The sequence below is a fragment of the Schistocerca americana genome, chromosome X (genome assembly GCF_021461395.2).
Source record: "Schistocerca americana isolate TAMUIC-IGC-003095 chromosome X, iqSchAmer2.1, whole genome shotgun sequence".
Taxonomy (NCBI): domain Eukaryota; kingdom Metazoa; phylum Arthropoda; class Insecta; order Orthoptera; family Acrididae; genus Schistocerca; species Schistocerca americana.
Genome location: NC_060130.1, coordinates 440,017,839 through 440,038,108, shown reverse-complemented (window position 1 = coordinate 440,038,108; position 20,270 = coordinate 440,017,839). Strand labels below are relative to the sequence as shown.

The 20,270-nt window shown below is 45.1% G+C and overlaps 1 protein-coding gene across 1 annotated transcript in view; it reads left to right on the top strand.

Moving 5' to 3' along the window:
* Positions 1-20,270, top strand: part of LOC124556065 — a 158,731-nt gene that overhangs the window by 33,652 nt on the left and 104,809 nt on the right. Inside the window, exon 3 of the mRNA XM_047130094.1 lies at positions 5,952-6,005. Within this exon, the coding sequence (XP_046986050.1) occupies positions 5,952-6,005 (54 nt within the window). The remainder of the gene's footprint in view (positions 1-5,951; positions 6,006-20,270) is intronic.

Here is a 20,270-nt window from a genome sequence, read left to right as displayed (position 1 = left end):
AATGGTCATGATTTCATTGTAATTTCACTTATCACTTCAGTCTCCCATGTCATCGAAACTACAGATTTTGTTGCTGTTCACTTCTGGATTCAGCCAGCTTTCTACTAACGAAATTATGTAGTGTTATTATCCTTTACAAGCCGGATTAGTTGAGAGATAATTCCATGGTTTCACTTGCTAATAGATAATAATATATTAATATATTCTTTCTCTGACTCGCAACAACGAATGCTATTCTCTGTAATTAATGGAGCTGATGATATATTCATCTCCAAAAAGTACAATTTTTTATCAGGCGTATGCAGAGTTTTCTCGGTCCTTAAAAACCACATGCGCACTCCGAATGTACACTGCCACAGAAGTAATTGCTTGGTGGGCGTAGTAAAGGCCTGAACTATTGGGGGGGCGACGAGAGGGGGGATGCTTCATTTCACCTCTCCATAGCATATGTCGAAAACTCCACATCCAAACCAGAGGATCACTAGGGATTCTGATAATTATGCTGCAAAACAGTATCTCAGATTGCACACCATGTGTCTTCCCCACTTCAGCCAGCCGTCTGTAGGAACCGACTGAGGATGGCCTCTGCAACCATGCAGCATGTGCTATTCGTGACGACATGAGGTACTACTTGCAGTCAACTCTATTGACTGCGGTCAATAGCCGCTGGAAGTGGCTCCTCTACATCTAGGACAAGACCTCATGGAAGACATACATAGTGATCACTGATCTTCCCTCCCAAGTCTGACTGCTATTTCCCTAAGCAGCTCCATCACTCGACTAATGTTGGCGGTCCTAGTGACCAGCAAACAAAATTTCTGTGCTTGACTGCCTTCCAGAGATATTGGCCCTGGCTGTCGTTGGTAGCTCGAATGTGCTTACAGCAAAAGGCAAGGCAACACAAGGAACTCCTTGAGTGCGAGGTAGCAAGCTCAGTCTTTAGTAAGGCTCATTTGAAAGTGTTGTGTTAACAATTATGTTAGGAAAAATATTAGCTGCTAATGACTCAGCATGTTCATCAGGAAGGTGACAGGAAATGAGAGTCTGGGAAGTGCAGATATCAACGTTCTATGGGATGTATGTATTACGCTTCACAAAATGAACATCATCGACATTCAAAAAAATATTCAGAAAAAACCATTAACTTACACCACGAACACCGAATGAAAAATGGCGCACCGTCAAGTTCGAAGGCGAACTCATTGGGAGTTACAAACTGTGCAGGACATTGAGCTAGGTATTCAATGTTAAAGAACGTATATGGAATCATACAGGTGTAAAGAAGTGATGAGAACTGATAGAATGTGATAGCATGCAGCTGAATGCAGAACAGTTTTTCGTGGAGCTTATTGAGAAACTGGCTTTCCTTCAATGCATAGCTGCAGATCGTGCGATAATATATTTTATAGGCACGGAAAAAACAAACATCCAGGGGTTGAATTTGTATAGTGGTTCCAGGTGGTATCAATTGATAAGTCACAAGCTTTTCAGGAGGGATAGTTTTCCTAAATGAGTATGATTTTTATATGCAGACTAGAAATCGAGCAAAAGTAAGTTATTTTGCCCAGCTATTGGCCAAAAGTAGTGATCATACCATAGTTACAGTTCGCCTACGCCCATTTTCCCACCCTTGCTTGCTGTGACGTGAGTATTTCCTACTGCCCTCACAATATCACGCACACGAGAAAGAACCGTAGGGGACAGAGCACCTCCAGCTTCTCGCACCACAATAAATAACTTTCCATTCAATTTACCCTCCAGATTAACAGCCGACATAATTCGATACGAATGCATTAAGGCACTAATCTTTATACAATTCTGTTGGTATCTCTGATTTCCAGGGTTCCTCTCATATGTTTCCACTTCAAATACCAATTGGTCAGAGTTGAAAATAAATTCCTTACTGAACGACTGAATAATCGTTCATCTCATCCACAAATTTTTCAGCCGATTCCGCAGTCTGCTATGCACGCAAGTTCACGCTTTGTTTGAAATTTCGTCATCTTACGTCTTCCAATTCTGTGGCACTGTTTGAAGTTATGCAACCATCCACGCTTTCCTTGAAATCACTGTAATCTATGTCGCGTGGAATTTGATGTCCGTAAGGTAGTAGGTAACTATTATGCACAGCCTGTAAATTGTATCGAGTATCTTTCAAACGCAAAATGGTTCAAATGGCTCTGAGCACTATGGGACTCAGCTGCTGTGGTCATAAGTCCCCTAGAACTTAGAACTACTTAAACCTAACTAACCTAAGGACATCACACACATCCATGTCCGAGGCAGGATTCGAACCTGCGACCGTAGTGGTTGTGCGGTTCCAGACTGTAGCGCCTTTAACCGCTCGGCCACTCCGGCCGGCTTTCAAACGCACAAACACTACTTTTTGTAAAAGTGTACCTTGTCCTCCTTTGAATAACTTTAGTTTTTCTTATGCACTACACAGTCATATTTCTGCAAGCTTATTAGAAATCCGTCCCTCATTGTTCTTTTGCCACTCTGCGGATGATCTTCCACGTACAGAATTATGTTTACTACCCGCTCCTTGGAAAACGATTGTCCTTTACTACGCTTCACTGGAGATGAGATTTGTGGCTCCCTGTTCGACAAGGATGATGAACTGCATGGCTCGACACCTGTTTCAATATCACTTTCACTTGTTAATCAGGTATCGCCATAATTGTACTCCTCGTGAACATTGCCCGCTCAGTCGAGTGTATACGATACCACACATTCCACCGACTCATCTTGCAGAAACACTAATATTCAATCTGCCATTTCTTTCTCACTCTGCGAAATTCCTTGGGTTCCTTTCTAACGAAATGTCGGCTGTTATTGTAAATATAATGCAATGTTTCTTTGTTCATCATTGCCATTGCTCTGTTTGTGTTAAAACCGCTAGCATTACAGCACTGTTTTGAGTTACTCATCGACTAAACAGTTCAACTACTTATTATGTAAATTGAAGAACAAAAAGAAGGAAGAAGAAGAAGAAGAAAAGGGGAGGGGAGAAAGAGAAGGGAAGGAATTGGTGATATCAGCTGCATCAGAACTTGGTTCGGAATCGGCAGCGACGAGTGAAAAATTTGTGCCAGAGTGCGACTCGAACCCGGGATCTCCTGCTCGCTTGGCAATTCCGTTAACCACTGCGCCACCCGGACACAGCGTTGATCGCAAATGCGTGGACTATCACGACACGCTCCCCAGCCAGCCCACATTCCCACGTGGCGCCACCTATCCGCAGTCCCCGTCAATGTCCTACATGCTCGCAAATTTTTTAGATTCCCACTTGAAGGTCGCACGCTAATGTGCATCCTCACTGAAGGTTGTAAATTCATAAGCCATCGAAGCGAATCGATTATATAAATGCGTGGTGTCTGGTCTGTCGGACATGTTCGAAAGAACAGACACCACGCATTTATTAATAGACTCAGACATGTCAGAAAGAACAGACACCATGCATACATATAACAGTTCAACTACGCTCCTTGGCCACCATCCAGCAGAAAGCTCATTCCCGCCTCCGCCTTCTGAAACTCCTGTCTGTCTGGACATGAGGATTGCATCCTTCTATCATCCTCCACACCTACAAATCCCTCATCCGTCCTATCCTCTGTTATGCCTGGATCTCCACACTCACCCACTTTTACAAGACCCTCCAAATCCTCGAACACCATGCACTCTGCCTTGCCTTCCGTATCCCCCTTCCTTCCCCCACACAGCTCCTGTATGAACTCATCCCCTTCCCCCACCTCCTCCAGTTCCTCCAACATTTCTGCGTCCTTTACATTGTCCGCAGGCTTGATCCCCCCCACCCTCTGGTTTCCTCCTTCCTCTCCACCCCCTGCCCATTACCGCACCTCTATCCCTGTATCCCTCCCTCTCTTCACCACCACATCCTCCATCTCCTTCACCAGGGCAATTTCCAGCGCCTCCCTCTCCTGGATGATGAACTTCGCCGTGACATCTACCCTTCCTTCCAACTATAACCTGGCCTTGTCCCCCCCCCCCCCCCAGGGCCTCGTTTTTCCTCTCCCCTCCTTCCCCCAGAGCGGATTTTCCTCCTTCCCCCCCCCCCCTGAGACCATGCATCCCATCCTTGCCTCTCTCCTTCCCACATCCCTCCCTACCTGGCCCTCTTCAGCGCACCTCCCGCCCATCTCCCCCCTCTCTTCCCCTCCCTCCCTCCCTCCCTCCCTCCCTTCTTCTGGTCTCCCTCATCTCCTTGAGCCTGGCAGATCCTCCATTTTGATCATCGTCAGTGTGCCACATCAGTGTTGTGTTTAGTGCTGTTTCTCCTGTGCGTCAAGAGGTGTGATTTTAATTGTGTGCTGGCCTTGTACTTAGTGTCGCTGTCAGTGTTTGTTGTGTGCTGCACCATCAGTCGATACTTTTATGCTCTGGTCATACTGTGCCTTGTGTTCTTTTAATTGTCCCAGTGTGTGGTTTTTTGTGCGCGCTACTTTTTTACGGTTTTTATCTCAATTTTACAGTCGTCCCTTTTTTTGTCTATTCCCATCCATGATGTTCCCCCTTTTTATATCTATGTTCACCATGTTTTCTCCTTTGTATATTTTTAAATGTCTTTCGGCTAAGGAGCAGCGCATATGCTGCTGCCAGCCAGTCCCAATGGGGAATTGAAATACAATAAAGAAAAAAAAAAAACTCCTTAGCCTAATGCTGTGCTCACCATTTGATACCTCCAGTCCTACTGCCTGTTGCCATTAGCAGCCAATATTGTGGTTTCATGATAGACAATCTGTAGGGCGTCGAATGCCGTAAACATCATTGGCCTTCTGCGACCTCGCACTCAAGGGATTCCTTGTCAGACCTGTCTTCAAGGGATAATGGGACAGCCATGCGAGCAGTACCTGCTTTCGTCTTCCGCCCATGTGTGCAGAACCAAATGGTTCAAATGGCTCTAAGAACTGTGGGACTTAACATCTGAGGTCATCAGTCCCCTTGACTTAGAACTACTTAAACGTAACTAATCTAAGGACATCACACACATCCATGCCAGAGGCAGGATTCGAACCTGCGACCGTAGCAGCAGTGCGGTTCCAGACTGAAGCGCCTAGAACCGCTCGGCCACAGCGGCCGGCTGTGCAGAACCCTGCCGCTGTTTGCCATCAGATGAGTGCACTGAAGGTGCTGCTACACATCTGATGCCCAGCATCACTGAAGGCGCCACATCTTTTGCCGCTGGTGTCACAACGCCACTGCAACTAGTGGCTATCATCTGAAATATGTCGCCAACGAAACTTCCAACAGCATGCATGCACCATACACGCAGCCACTGTCTATCTGTTCTGGTGTTCAGCTGTCCAACAATAAATGTACTACTAACCCCAGTGTCTGTAGACACAATCAAAGTACTGCTGCTGTGCTGCTCCCACACTACAAAGTAAGCTCACGTGGCATTAATGATCCGAAAAAAGCATACTCTTAATAACATTGTTAAAACAGATTAATAAGCAATTACTTTTCAATTCTCAAAAGCAGGCAGGAGAACTACCAAACTAAAGATGTGACTATTTGCGAAGTACTCAAATCCAAATCGATTACGGTGGTGATAGCATTTTGATAGCGCGGAACTATACTACAAAACCAGATGATGCTATATTCACGTTAGTAAAATGCGTAAACAGGTAGAGAAATAGACAGCGCTATTCAACGTAGACAGTTAAGAAGCAGCTAATAATCAGCTCCAAGTAGAAGCACGCAATAAAACTACCAAACTCGACGTCCTAAACAAGCTATGTGTTGCTATTCGTACTGCTGATGCGCGCTGTCTGTTCTTACGGCTGGAGCAACTATCTGTTCGATTCATTATCATGGAATTAAATAAAGGTATTTAACATTTCTGAGGTGCTTTTAACGAAACTGTCATCTTCACAGGATTTCTGTCAGTTAATGCTGCCTATTAATACCTGTCTTTCTTATTTTTGTAGAGCACAAAAAGTGACAATCAGCAAACGCCAGCTACTGTGGACAACAACGAAACGGTGAGTACATTCTGCGTTTACCAGTTCATATTAATACATTCTCTATTCTTAGAGGCCTCTATAGGTTAATAATTTATCAGCATCCGTAGACAAGATACCAGTCACTGTCTATATTTACCTGCATTCAAATGCTCAACGAGAAGTATATGACTTTCCCAAGCAGTCGCTAGATACAGTGTATTCGCTGCTTCTGGCTAACACTTACTCGCCAAGGACTACACCAATCCAACTCTGGCACTTCGATAGCGTGACACAGTAGTAGTAGTAGTAGTAGCAGAAGTTTTATTCATAGCTCATTTTTACAAGGTTATTGGACCTGTCGTAGTGTTTCAATTTAAGGACAACAAAAATAACGTAGTTCACATATACAGGCTTTCGCATACTTGCAAATCTAATTTGACAAGGATGGGACAGGTAGTCGACCTCGTCTTTAAAGTAGGGACACTCCCGGCATTTGCCTGAAGTAACTTAGGGAAACCACGAAAAGCCTAAATGAGGATTGCTGGTTGATGACAGGAGCTTCTACCCTCCCGAATATAAGGCCAAGCTATTTAAAACTGTCCTTCCTCGTTCGGTTTATCCGCAGAGTTTAATATTGTTTTCCAAATAGGTTTTTTGAATCATCGGTCTTCTGACTGGTTTGATGCGGCCCGCCACGAATTCCTCTCCTGTGCTAACCTCTTCGTATCAGAGTCGCACTTGCTAGCGACGCCCTCAATTATTTGCTGGACGTATGCCAATATCTGTCTTCGTTTACTGTTTTTACCCTCTACAGCTCCCGTTAGTACCAAGGAAGTTATTCTCTGATGTCTTAACAGATGTCCTATCATCTTGTCCCTTCTTCTTGTCAGTGTTTTCCATATACTTCCTTCCTTCTCCGATTTTGCGCAGAACCCCCCCTCCATTCCTTACCTTATCAGTCCACCTAGTTTTCAACATTTGTCTGTAGCACATCTCAAATGCTTCGATTCTCTCCTATTCCGATTTGCCCACAGTCCACGTTTCACTACCATACAATGCTGTGCTCCAAGCAAACTTTTTTTTAATGGCTCAAAGCACTATGGGACTTAACATCTGAGGTCATCAGTCCCCTAGAACTTAGAACTACTTAAACCTAACTAACCTAAGGACATCACACACATCCATGCCCGAGGCAGGATTCGAACCTGCGACCATAGCAGCAGCGCCGTTCCGGACTGAAGCACCCAGAACCGCTCGGCCACAGCGGCCGGCTCAAGCAAACATTCTCAGACATTTCTATCTCAAATTAAGGCGTATGTTTGCTACTAGTAGACTTCTCTTGGCGAGGAATGCCCTTTTTGCCAGTGCCAGTCTCCTTTCGATGTCTTCCTTACTCTGTCCGTCACACGTTATTTTGCTGCCTAGGTAGCAGGATTCCTTAACGTCATCTGCTTCGTGACCATTAATCCTGGTGCTAAGTTTCTGGCTGTTCTCATTTCTGCTACTTCTCATTACTTTCGTTTTCCTTCGATTTACTCTCAGTCCATATTCTGTACTCATTAGACTGTTCATTCTATTCAGCAGAGCCTGTAATTCTTCTTCACATTCACTGAGACTAGCAATTTCATCAGCATATCTCATCATTGATAGCCTTTCACCTTGAATTTTAATTCCACTCTTGAATTTTTATTTCCGTCGTTGATTCTTCGATGTACAGATTGAACAGTAGGGGCGAAAGATAACGTCCCTCTCTCACACCCTTTTTAATCTGAGCACTTTGGCCTTGGTATCCACTCTTAGTTCTTGTACATGTTGGTTCTTATACATGTCGTGTATTACCCGTCTTTCCCTATAGCTTATCCCTATTTTCCTCAGAATTTCGAAAATCTTGCACTATTTGACACTGTCGAACGCTTTTTCCAGATCGACAAATCCTATGAAAGTGTCTTGAGTTTTCTTTAGTCTTGCTTCCATTATCAACTGCGACGTCAGAACTGCCTTTCTGGTGCCTTTGCCTTTCCTAAAGCCATTAGTCATTTAACAAATCCTCAGTTTTCTTTTCTATTCTTCTGTATATTGTTATTGTGAGCAACTTGGATACGTGAACTGTTAAGCTGATTGTGCTATAATTCTCGCACTTGTCAGCTCTTGCAGTCTTCGGAACGTGTGGATGATACACTCCTGGAAATTGAAATAAGAACACCGTGAATTCATTGTCCCAGGAAGGGGAAACTTTATTGACACATTCCTGGGGTCAGATACATCACATGATCACACTGACAGAACCACAGGCACATAGACACAGGCAACAGAGCATGCACAATGTCGGCACTAGTACAGTGTATATCCACCTTTCGCAGCAATGCAGGCTGCTATTCTCCCATGGAGACGATCGTAGAGATGCTGGATGTAGTCCTGTGGAACGGCTTGCCATGCCATTTCCACCTGGCGCCTCAGTTGGACCAGCGTTCGTGCTGGACGTGCAGACCGCGTGAGACGACGCTTCATCCAGTCCCAAACATGCTCAATGGGGGACAGATACGGAGATCTTGCTGGCCAGGGTAGTTGACTTACACCTTCTAGAGCACGTTGGGTGGCACGGGATACATGCGGACGTGCATTGTCCTGTTGGAACAGCAAGTTCCCTTGCCGGTCTAGGAATGGTAGAACGATGGGTTCGATGACGGTTTGGATGTACCGTGCACTATTCAGTGTCCCCTCGACGATCACCAGTGGTGTACGGCCAGTGTAGGAGATCGCTCCCCACACCATGATGCCGGGTGTTGGCCCTGTGTGCCTCGGTCGTATGCAGTCCTGATTGTGGCGCTCACCTGCACGGCGCCAAACATGCATACGACCATCATTGGCACCAAGGCAGAAGCGACTCTCATCGCTGAAGACGACACGTCTCCATTCGTCCCTCCATTCACGCCTGTCGCGACACCACTGGAGGCGGGCTGCACAATGTTGGGGCGTGAGCGGAAGACGGCCTAACGGTGTGCGGGACCGTAGCCCAGCTTCATGGAGACGGTTGCGAATGGTCCTCGCCGATACCCCAGGAGCAACAGTGTCCCTAATTTGCTGGGAAGTGGCGGTGCGGTCCCCTACGGCACTGCGTAGGATCCTACGGTCTTGGCGTGCATCCGTGCGTCGCTGCGGTCCGGTCCCAGGTCGACGGGCACGTGCACCTTCCGCCGACCACTGGCGACAACATCGATGTACTGTGGAGACCTCACGCCCCACGTGTTGAGCAATTCGGCGGTACGTCCACCCAGCCTCCCGCATGCCCACTATACGCCCTCGCTCAAAGTCCGTCAACTGCACATACGGTTCACGTCCACGCTGTCGCGGCATGCTACCAGTGTTAAAGACTGCGATGGAGCTCCGTATGCCACGGCAAATTGGCTGACACTGACGGCGGCGGTGCACAAATGCTGCGCAGCTAGCGCCATTCGACGGCCAACACCGCGGTTCCTGGTGTGTCCGCTGTGCCGTGCGTGTGATCATTGCTTGTACAGCCCTCTCGCAGTGTCCGGAGCAAGTATGGTGGGTCTGACACACCGGTGTCAATGTGTTCTTTTTTCCATTTCCAGGAGTGTATTTTTCCGAAAGTCAGATGGTATATCGCCAGACTCATACATTCTACACACCAACGTGAATAGTCGTTTTGTTGCCACTTCCCCTACTGATTTTAGAAATTCTGATGCAAAGCTATCTACCCCTTCTGCCTTATTTTATCTTAAGTCTTCCAAAGCTGTTTTAAATTCTGGTTCTAATACTGAATCCTCTATCTCTTTTATATCGACTCCTTTTTCTCCTTCTATCACATCAGACAAGTCTTCCCCCTCATAGAGGCCTTCGATGTACTCTTTCCACTAATCCGCTTTCTCCTCGGCATTTAACAGTGGAATTTCCACTGCACTCTTAATGTTACCACCCTTACTCTTCATCACTACCAAATCGTGATCTGAGTTTACATCTGCTTCTGGGTATGCCTTACAGTCCAGTATCTGATTTCGGAATCTCTCTCTGACCTTGATTCAATCTAAGTTAAATCTTCCCGTATCTCCCGGCCTTTTCCAAGTATACCTCCTCCTTTTGTTATTCTTGAACAGAGTATTCGCTATAACTAGCTGAAATTTATTACAGAACTCAATTAGCCTTCCTCCTCTCTTATTTCTAGTACCAAGCCCATACTCTCCCGTAACCCTTTCTTTTAGTCCTTCCCCTACAACCATATTCCAGTCCCCCATGACTATTAGATATTCATCTCCCCTTACGTACTGAATTACCCGTTCAATATCCTCGTATACTTTCTCTATCTCTTCATCTTCAGCTTGCTACGTCGTCATGTATACCTGAAGTATCGTTGTCGGTGTTGGTTTGCTGTCGATTCTGTTGAGAACAACCCTGTCACTGAACTGTTCACAGTAACACACTCTCTGCTCTACCTTCCTATGCATAAGAAATCCTACCTCCCGTTATACAATTTCTGATGCTGTTGATATTATCATATACTTATCTGACCATACATTCTTGTCTTCTTTCACTTCACTGACAGACACTATATCTAAAATGGCCTTAGAATTTTCGTTTTCAGATTTTCTATCTTCCCTACCACGTCCAAGCTTCTGAAATGCCACGCCCCGACTCGTAGAACATTATCCTTTCGTTGGTTGTTCAATTTTTTCTCAAGGTCACTTCCCTCTTGGTAGTCCCCTCCCGGAGATCCGAATGGGGGACTATTCCGGAATCTTTTGCCTATGCAGAGATCATCATGACACTTTTCAATTACAAGCCACATGTCCTGTAGATACACATTATATGTCTTTAAAGCAGTGGTTTCCTCGGCCTTCTGCATCCTCATGTCGTTTATCATGGCTGATTCTTTCGTCTTTAGAGCCATATTCCCACCTCTAGGGCAAGAGAGTGCCCTGAACCTCTGTCCGATCCTCCTCCCTCTTTGACAAAGCCATTGGCAGAATGAGGATGACTTCTTATGCTGGAAGTCTTCGGCCGCCAATGCTGATGATTTTTATTCAAAATTTAAGTTGTGGTGGATGTCTAACCCGGGACCGAGGACGTTTTGTTTATTTATCAATTATGCTACCCCTTTTTTGTTTTTTTTTGTTTTTTTAATCATAGATGCTCCCTTTCTTTACTTTATTTTCTTTCTTTTGAACACGAGTGAGATACTAACGTAAACGGCTAATGTTAAACTCATCATTCATTCTCACTCCCAGTCCCTCCACACACTACACACACATTATTTCATAGTATACCACTGCACACGCCATCAGTTCCGGGGCCATAGTGACGAGGTTTGGTTTCTTTTTCCGTGTCGCAGCTTTCCGTTTGCTAGCCTGAAAACCTGAGTCAGTCCTCTGTAATAGTGAGACGTCGGGCTTAGAAAAAAGATAAGGTGTTAGTATCATAGACCGCGTAGCTTTAGGAGTAGGCATGACCAGAAAAAAGAATGAAAAGAAAGAAGAAGAAAAAACGTAGTGTGAAACTGTAATGCGAAATGATTTTGTGTTGTTATTGCTGTTAATATTATTTATTTCTGTTATATTTTTTACCAGACGCCTACTCTGTGTTATCTAAGTAATCCTACAGCGTATAGAATGTATCGCACAACAGATACTTTTTAACTGCGTTTTTGAATAAGTTCGTTTTAACAATCTCTCCGCTCCCGTTGGGCAATCTGTTACATACTTTTAGTCCATGGTAGAAAATGCAGTTTTGAGTTTTATGTTCATTCTTTTCTTGGCTAATGTAAGTTCAGTCTATATCTTGAACCATGCTCATGGACTGAGCTTTTTGTGTAGAAATTATCAATGTTATTTTTCGGTCAAATGTTTAAGTGGAGGGAAAAGAAGACTCCTATAAAATTACACAATGATTTTTTGTCCGAATTTTCATAGCCAAACGAAGAGTGAGAATAGGCAAATTTGGTATCAAACTGACCAGCGTGAGGTCTAGCTTTCCATAAATAATTTAATTGATTAAATGTAATCAGGGTAATTAATACAAATTTAATTATTTGAGGGAAAAAAATTTCTTAATTTTCTTAGCAAAACGAAGATTGGAAATGGACAAATGTGATATCCAGCTGACAGCCGTGAGATCTAATTTTGCTAAATACGATTTAGTTGCTCGAAGTTCATCAGGGTAGCTGATAAAAACTTAATTATTGATTTGAGGGAAAATTGAAATATTTCACGATCAACTGTTGATAGCTGTGTAAATGAAGCGTCAAAAAGTTCATATCCTCAAGGCCTAGCTATAGGCATAAAACTTTACATTGGTCTAGAAATTTCGGAATCCTTTCCTTCGTACTGAAAAAATAAACTAAATATCAAATTATAACATAAATTGAAACTTCTCTGCTTTTTGTTGATCCTGTATACAGGGTGAACATTAATAAAACCGACGAACTGCAGGGACGGATTCCTGAATAAAAACGAAGGAAAAAGTTCCTATGAACATGTGTCCGAAAATGCCGTTTTGCCACGGTAGATGGCGCTGACGAATGACAGTTCCTGTGACCACGTGCTGTGTGTTCCTTGTGTGTAGCAGGCTCTGCGACGCAGAGTACTGTAAGCAGCAGAATGGTCCGGTATTCATGTCCAGAGCAAGCCGAGATAGTGTTTGCGTACAGTCAAGCACATGGAATCGGTCGCCCTTCGGCGACTTGCGCGTCGATGGGGGTGAAATGGTGATGATTAGGACAACACAACACCCAGTCCCTGAGCGGAGAAAATCTCCGACCCAGCCGGGAATCGAACCCGGGCCCTTAGATTGACAGCCTGTCGCACTGACCACTCAGCTACCGGGGGCAGACACCTTAAGGATGAAAATGCGCCATTTCACCGGATCACAATCGTTAGAGACTGGTTTGAAGAACATTCTGGACAGTTCGAGCGAATAGATTGGCCACTCAGATCGCCCTACAAGAATCCCATTGAACATTTATGAGACACAATCGAGAGGTCAGTTCTTGCAAAAAACCTGCATCGGAGACAATTTCGGAATTATGTACGGCTATTGGGTAGCATGGCTCAATATTTCTGGAGGGAACTTCCAACGACTTGTTAATTTCAGGCAGTGCGGTTCTGGCGCTGCAGTCCGGAACCGCGGGACTGCTACGGTCGCAGGTTCGAATCCTGCCTCGGGCATGGGTGTGTGTGATGTCCTTAAGTTAGTTAGGTTTAAGTAGTTCTAAGTTCTAGGGGACTTATGACCTAAGATGTTGAGTCCCATAGTGCTCAGAGCCATTTGAACCATTTTTGTTAATTTCATCCCACATCCAGTTGCTGCACTACGTAGGACAAAAGAAGATCCGACACGATATTAGGAAGCATCCCATGACTTTCGTCACCACAATGTACATATTCCGCATGTGATCTGTCACTTACACACTATTTATAACAGGGCAGTAGATTGGGTATGTAAGACCTCACTGTTAAACAGATGTGTTCAGGAGGTGTTCTTTCATTAAATGTAATCATAAATGTGGTCCTTCTTACTTGTATACCATCTATTATTTTCACCTTCTTGAACCGATTCATGCTACAGCTCCTTTCTTGGTACGTCTATTACATTTATGCATATCATAACACCCTCCTGTAGTTCATGGCGATGTGCAGCTCTGTCCCTATGACAGATTCCGCGAGGGATTCAGACATCTGTATGTTTCAACCAACAATTTGCCATTTCTCAAACTTCATACAGATTTCAAAGCACCTTCGATGTCCTTTGACCCCTTTTGGTGCAAAGTCAAACTTTCTTGTAGTTGCCCTCTGTCCTTTCCATATGTGAAAAAAATTCTGGCTACCACCTTTTCAGGTTTAAAAAGACATCCTGACTACCAACTTGTGTTTTATTACTGATACCTAAGGTTTGCGTAAGAGTGCTTTTTTTTCAGGAAGGTTGGTTATTGGAGTCTTTTCACTGTGTTGAGTTTTGCTACCTAGTAGTGGGATAGCAGTGTTTGAAGGATTCACCTTGATCCCACGAGTAGAGAGGAAACTAAAGGTCAGCCCAAACAAGGCACTGCTTGATTGAGTAAGCTTATGCAACTGGGGTGCGGCCGATGTCCAGGAGGATGCCCGCTAATAAATGTTTCGCATCAACAGATATCTATCGCATAGAACCATGATACTCCTTGAGGCTGAGGATTTTGTAGAGATTTGTACCACCTTCGCGATCTGGGCCCTTAACTAAAGATTCCCCCTCCCTGTAAGACATAACAGTCCACTAGCGAGCCGATGGTGGTCAGTCAAGCACGCGTACGATTAAAGGGACTGGCAACGCTCCCCAATTCCCAGCTCTGGAAGCCCAAGTTTGCCAAACCCGTACCCTCCCAACAAAGGGTGAACTCCCTGCGGTGCTGCCCATTGGCACTATCCAGGATGCACGTGTTGCTTATCGAATCACGCGGTCGCAGAGAGCATTACAATTCTTTATTGTGAATAATAACGATCCTGTAACACTCCCCTGGGGTAAGCTAAAAGTTACTTTTATGACTGAAGAGCTCTCTTCGTTAAGCTCATCATGCTGTTCAAAATGGCTCTGAGCACTATGGACTTAACATCTATGGTCATCAGTCCCCTAGAACTTAGAACTACTTAAACCTAACTAACCTAAGGACATCACACAACACCCAGCCATCACGAGGCAGAGAAAATCCCTGACCCCGCCGGGAATCGAACCCGGGAATCATCATGCTGTATTCTGTTTGCTAGAGACTCTTCAATTCAGTTACGAAGTTGGTCTGATATTTGCTACGATCCGGTTTCATTTTGTTGGGTTAAGGTGTCGAAACGAATAGAACGCCTTCTGAAAGTCAGCAAGACGAAATGAAACTCGGCAGCAGCACTGCTGATAATTAGAACTGCAACATCAGGAGGTATAGCAAATAAATAAAATTTACTTATTGTGCGTATACAGTATTGTACAGAATGCATGATAAAATTTTTAGATGATTTGGAGGAATACAGTGTGCGAGTTTAGTACGTACAGCTGCCACCTCCGGCAGCAACAGTGGCTCTAACATGCAGGGCACTCAATCGAAGTGAGCTCGGATAACAGGTAACGGGTGCGTCTTTACATGGTGCCTTCAGTGTATGCCACACGTCATCGGTTTTGACAATCTATGAACAGATGTTTTCAGTTGGTAAGAGATCTGGGTAACGTGCTTGCCAGGACAAGAGTTGAACACGCTCGGTATCGAGGTGGGTCAGGATAGCATGGGCTTGCGTTATATTGTTGAAAGATAACGTGACGGAAACGTCGAAGACCGGGCACAGACACCAGCATTAACACAACATAAAATTAACGGCTGCTCAACGAATCGCTTACGGCGGACGAGGAGTAATCATACAGTGTATTCCATATTGTCACCCAAGGTATTGGACTCGTATGAGAATGATGAATGCAATGTGGCAACACCCTTTCTCCTTGAAGCCTCCACACACGGTCACGTCCATTGTGATGCTCTATGCAGAACCAGGAGACTTCAGAGAAGATAATGTGGTGCCATTTCTGTGGCCGGCGTTGTCGGCCAGCGTACCACTGTCAGCGCACCTTCTTCTACTGCTGCATCAAGGGAAATCATCGCTCGTTTGAAACTCAGCTTGGCCTTTTCTCACATTATATACTGCGAACTATGTATGAAGGGCAACAGCCACATTCGATATTCCCAAATTTCCGAAAGTATTTGACACGGTACACACGAAGACTGTTAACGAAGGCATGAGCAAACGAAATAGTTTTCCAATATGTGAATGGCTCGAAGACTTCTTAAGAAATAGCACCCAGTATGTTGTCCTCGACGGCAAGCGTTCATCAGTGACAGGGATATCGTCAGGAGAACCCGGGAGAAGGATGATAAGACCGCTGTTATTTTCTATATACATAAATGATTTGGCGGACAGGGAGCACAGCAATCTGCAGTTGTTTGCTCATGATGCTGCAGTGGACGGGAAGGTGTCGAAGACGAGTGTCAAATTTTCTAGTTGGTGTGATGAATGGCAGCTGGCTCTATATGTAGAAAAATCTAAGTTAATGGCGATGAGTAGGAAAAACAAACCCGTAATGTTCAGAAATAGCATTAGTAGTTTCCTGCTTGACCCAGTCACGACGTCTAAATATCCAAAGCAATTTGAAATGGAACGAAATGGAATGAGCATATCAGCATTGTGGTAGGGAGAGGAATGATCGATTTCAGTTTATTCCGATAATTTTGGGAAAATGTTGTTCATTTGTAAAGGACACCATGTATAGGATGCTAGTGCGACCTGTTGTTGAGTACTGCTCGAGTGCTTGGGATCTGCACCAGGTCGGATTAAAGAATGCCATTGAAGCAGTTCAGAGGCGGGGTGCTAGATTTGATACTGTTAGGTTCGAACAATACGCAAGTGTTAGGAATATCAAATGAGATCCTGCAGGGAAGGCAAAGGTCGTTAGAGGAACAATACGGAGAAAATTTATGTAACCGGCATTTTAAGCTGATTGCAGAACGATCCTATCGCCGCCAACATACATTTCGCGTTAAGGATCACAAAGCTAAGATAGACTGTCGTTTTTCTCTCGCTCAGTCTGCGGACGGAACAGGAAAGGAAACAGCTAGTAGTGGCACAGGGTACCCTCAGCCAGGCGCCGCACTGTGGCTTGCGGATTATGTATGTAGATGCAGATGTAAACGAATGGCAGCAATAGTTGCCGTGCTGACATTCCACGGCCTTCTGGAGGTCGTCACACTGTCCGTGCGGATATTTATCGTGTTGCAAATGATTACATTTCCTGACTCAAGATATGTGATGTGGCTGAACGGTCCTGCGCAGCCAAGCGAACTAATGTCTATCCTCTCGGGTGCTGGTTGCAGTGGGCCGTTAGATCCTGCGTAGCTCTGAGTATGGCTCTCCTGAATCTAACGATGTCATTTTTTGCGTTGCAGAAGCGGGATCCCGACCAACGCAAGCAGTAAAATCTCTAAACGATCAACGCAGTCTCGATACGCCACGACCCTCCCATTTTTGGCAGCTAATTCGTGCTGGTAGACATTTCTCTTTTTTATACGAAGCTCAACACGGACTTCTCACAACATATACAACATTCAAATGCAGTTTCTGAATAGAAAACTTCCTACATAACCTTTTGATATATACAGTACACTGAGGTGAGAAAAGTCATAGGATACCTCCTAATATCGAGTCGGGCCTCCTTTTGCACTACGTCCTCAACAACTCGACGTGGCATGGACTCACTAAGTCGTTGGAAGTCCCCTGCACAATAATTGAGCAACGCTGCCCTTATAGCCGTCCATAATTGCGAAAGTGTTGGCGGTGCAGGATTTTGTGCACGAACTGACCTCTCGATTACATCCCACAAATGCTCTATGGCATTCATGTCGGGTGATACGGCTGGCCAAATCATTCTTTCGAACTGACCACAATGTTCTTCAAACCAGTGGCTAATAACAGTGGCACGGTGGCATGTCGCACTGTCACCCATAAAAATTCCATCGTTGTTTGGGAACAAGAGATCCATGAAAGGCTATAAATGGTCTGCAAGTAGCCGAACATAACCAAAGGGCGCCTACATTCCATACAAACATAGTGCACACCATTATTGGCCCATCACCAATTTGCACAGTACCTTGTCGACAACTTGTGTCCATGGCTTCGTGGGGTCTGCGTCACACACGAAATCTACCATAAGCTCTTACCAGCTGAAATTGGGACTTGTCTGAGCAGACCACCGTTTTCCAGTCATCTAGGGTCCAACCGACGTAGTCACGAACCTAGCAAATGCGCTGTAGGCGACGTCGTGCTGTTAGCAAAGGCATTCGCGTCACTTGTCAGCTGCCATAACCCGTTAACGCCAAACTGCGCCGCATTGTCCTAACGGATACGTTCGTGGTACATCCCACACTGATTTCTGCTGTTATTTCACACAGTGATGCTTATCTGTTAGCACTGACAACTCTACGCAAACGCTGGTGTTCTCGGTCGTTAAGTGAAGTCCGTCGGCCACTACCTTGTCCATAGTAGGAGGTAATTCCTGAAATTTGGTATTCTCGGCACATTCTTGACTCTTTGGATGTCGAAATATTGAATTCCCTAACGATTTCCGAAATGTAATGTCCCATACGTACCCACCAGGCCGAGAGCGCTAATGCGCTGCAACCTGGTAAGCGCTCCGCCCTCGGATCAAATCCGCCCAGCGGATTAACGACGAGGGCAGGTGTGCCGGCCAGTCTGGATGCGGTTTTTTGGCGGTTTTCCGCATCCCACTACGTAAATACCCGGATAGTCTCCACGTTCCGCCTCAGTTACACGACCTGCAGACATTTGAAAACGTTCGCAGTATTTCATGGCTTACACTAGACGCAGACAGTTGGGATGCACTAATATCCGTCGCAGGGGGTACAGGGTAGCGACAGGAAGGGCATCTGGTCACCCTCTGACACTAACATCGCCAAATCCATAGTAACAAGGCCGATCCCGCGTTGGAGTTGAACAAAGGCCAAAAGAAAATGATGATGAATGATGAATGTCCCATGCATCCATGGTCAAAGTTTGTTAGCTCCTGTCGTGAGTCCATAACTTTTCACATTAATTACCCGAGTACAAACGACAACTCCGCCAAATGTACTGCCCTTCTATATCTTTTGTACGTGATACTACTGCCGTCTGTATATGTGCTTATTGCTATCCCATGACTTTTGTGACCTCAGTGTATACATGATGCGGATGGCGTTACTCCTACCTACGTCATGTGGTTGTGATGAAATGCTAATTATTGGCATATCCAAACAAGTGGTACACTACATGCCAGTTTGACGTTTGTTGCACTCGGACATTAAGGTGTTACAGTGTTAACGGCCCACAGTGAACTTACTACCAGCTTGTTCTCGTGAATGAATAGAGCGAGTTAGGATTCACAAGTTCGTTGTTCGAATGCATATTGATTCAGACGGAAAACCTACTCTCTGCAAAACGTTAGTAATAGGCTCCAAAATTCTGCAGCAGACTGACTTCAGCGTTATAGGAATATATTTGTGTGCATCTTTCCAACCACCCTTCATGAAGACAGCAATGACCTGTACAGGTTTCCGGACACTTGTAGCCCGCATCTCGTGGTCGTGCGGTAGCGTTCTCCCTTCCCACGCCCGGGTTCCCGGGTTCGATTCCCGGCGGGGTCAGGGATTTTCTCTGCCTCGTGATGGCTGGGTGTTGTGTGCTGTCCTTAGGTTAGTTAGGTTTAAGTAGTTCTAAGTTCTAGGGGACTGATGACCATAGATGTTAAGTCCCATAGTGCTCAGAGCCATTTGAACCATTTTGAACCGGACACTTGTAACGTTTCACTGCGCCAGTGACATTCGATTGACTGCTACGAGGCGGGAGTTCTTTCGATAATCTATGTAGAATCGTATAGATATTCCATCAGATCCAGTCGCCCTTCCTCCGTTTACTGATTTTATTTGATTTACTTTACCGTGGTGCCTTGTATATTTTGGTATTAGATTGAAAGGAGGATTAGTAAACAAATTCGAATGAAGAAATTTAGTATTTCAGTCTTCTCTCTCTCTCTCTTTCTCATCCTCCGTGTAGCATCACTATGGTCACTGAGTGACTAGATAGATGACTTTGATGTATTTACTGATTTAACCCTTTGACTATCAACTATCCCACAATAGGTTATCAGCGAAAAGCTGCATGTTGTTGCTATGTGTCCCATGGTAAAGGAAAGCCTAATAATAATTAACAGAATTCTTTTAGCTACAGATTGAACATGTAGATTGTGCTGTCCTCAGGTTTCATTGTTCACCCTTGTCTCCATGTTGTTACATCGAATTAGTACGCACCTGCAGATAGGCAACCCAATTATCAGAATCGCAAAGCGGGCTGCCTTCACGCCTCCTCGGACACATCCTGCCAACGACTTGCACCCACGGATTGACGCTTGCCATAAAACAATCGAAGCTCATACTGAGCACCTGTAGTGTGAGTTACGAGCTTGAGAGATTCTCTGTCCACTGATGTATGTCTGTTTTGTCTTTTAGTTTTGGCGCAGTCGCATACTGAAACCCTGGAGTAATTATGAGTAATCATGCATGCCTTATCCCCTACCACCACCACCCCCCCCCCCCCCCCAACCCCCTTGGAAGACGGAACAGCCTAGAACTGCTCGGCCACTTCGGTCGGCGGAGCCACTTTAAACACGGCTGTTGATACATGGTCGGTCTTTTCCATCCCTTACAACTCTGCTAAGCACATACTTACCTAATGCGTGTTG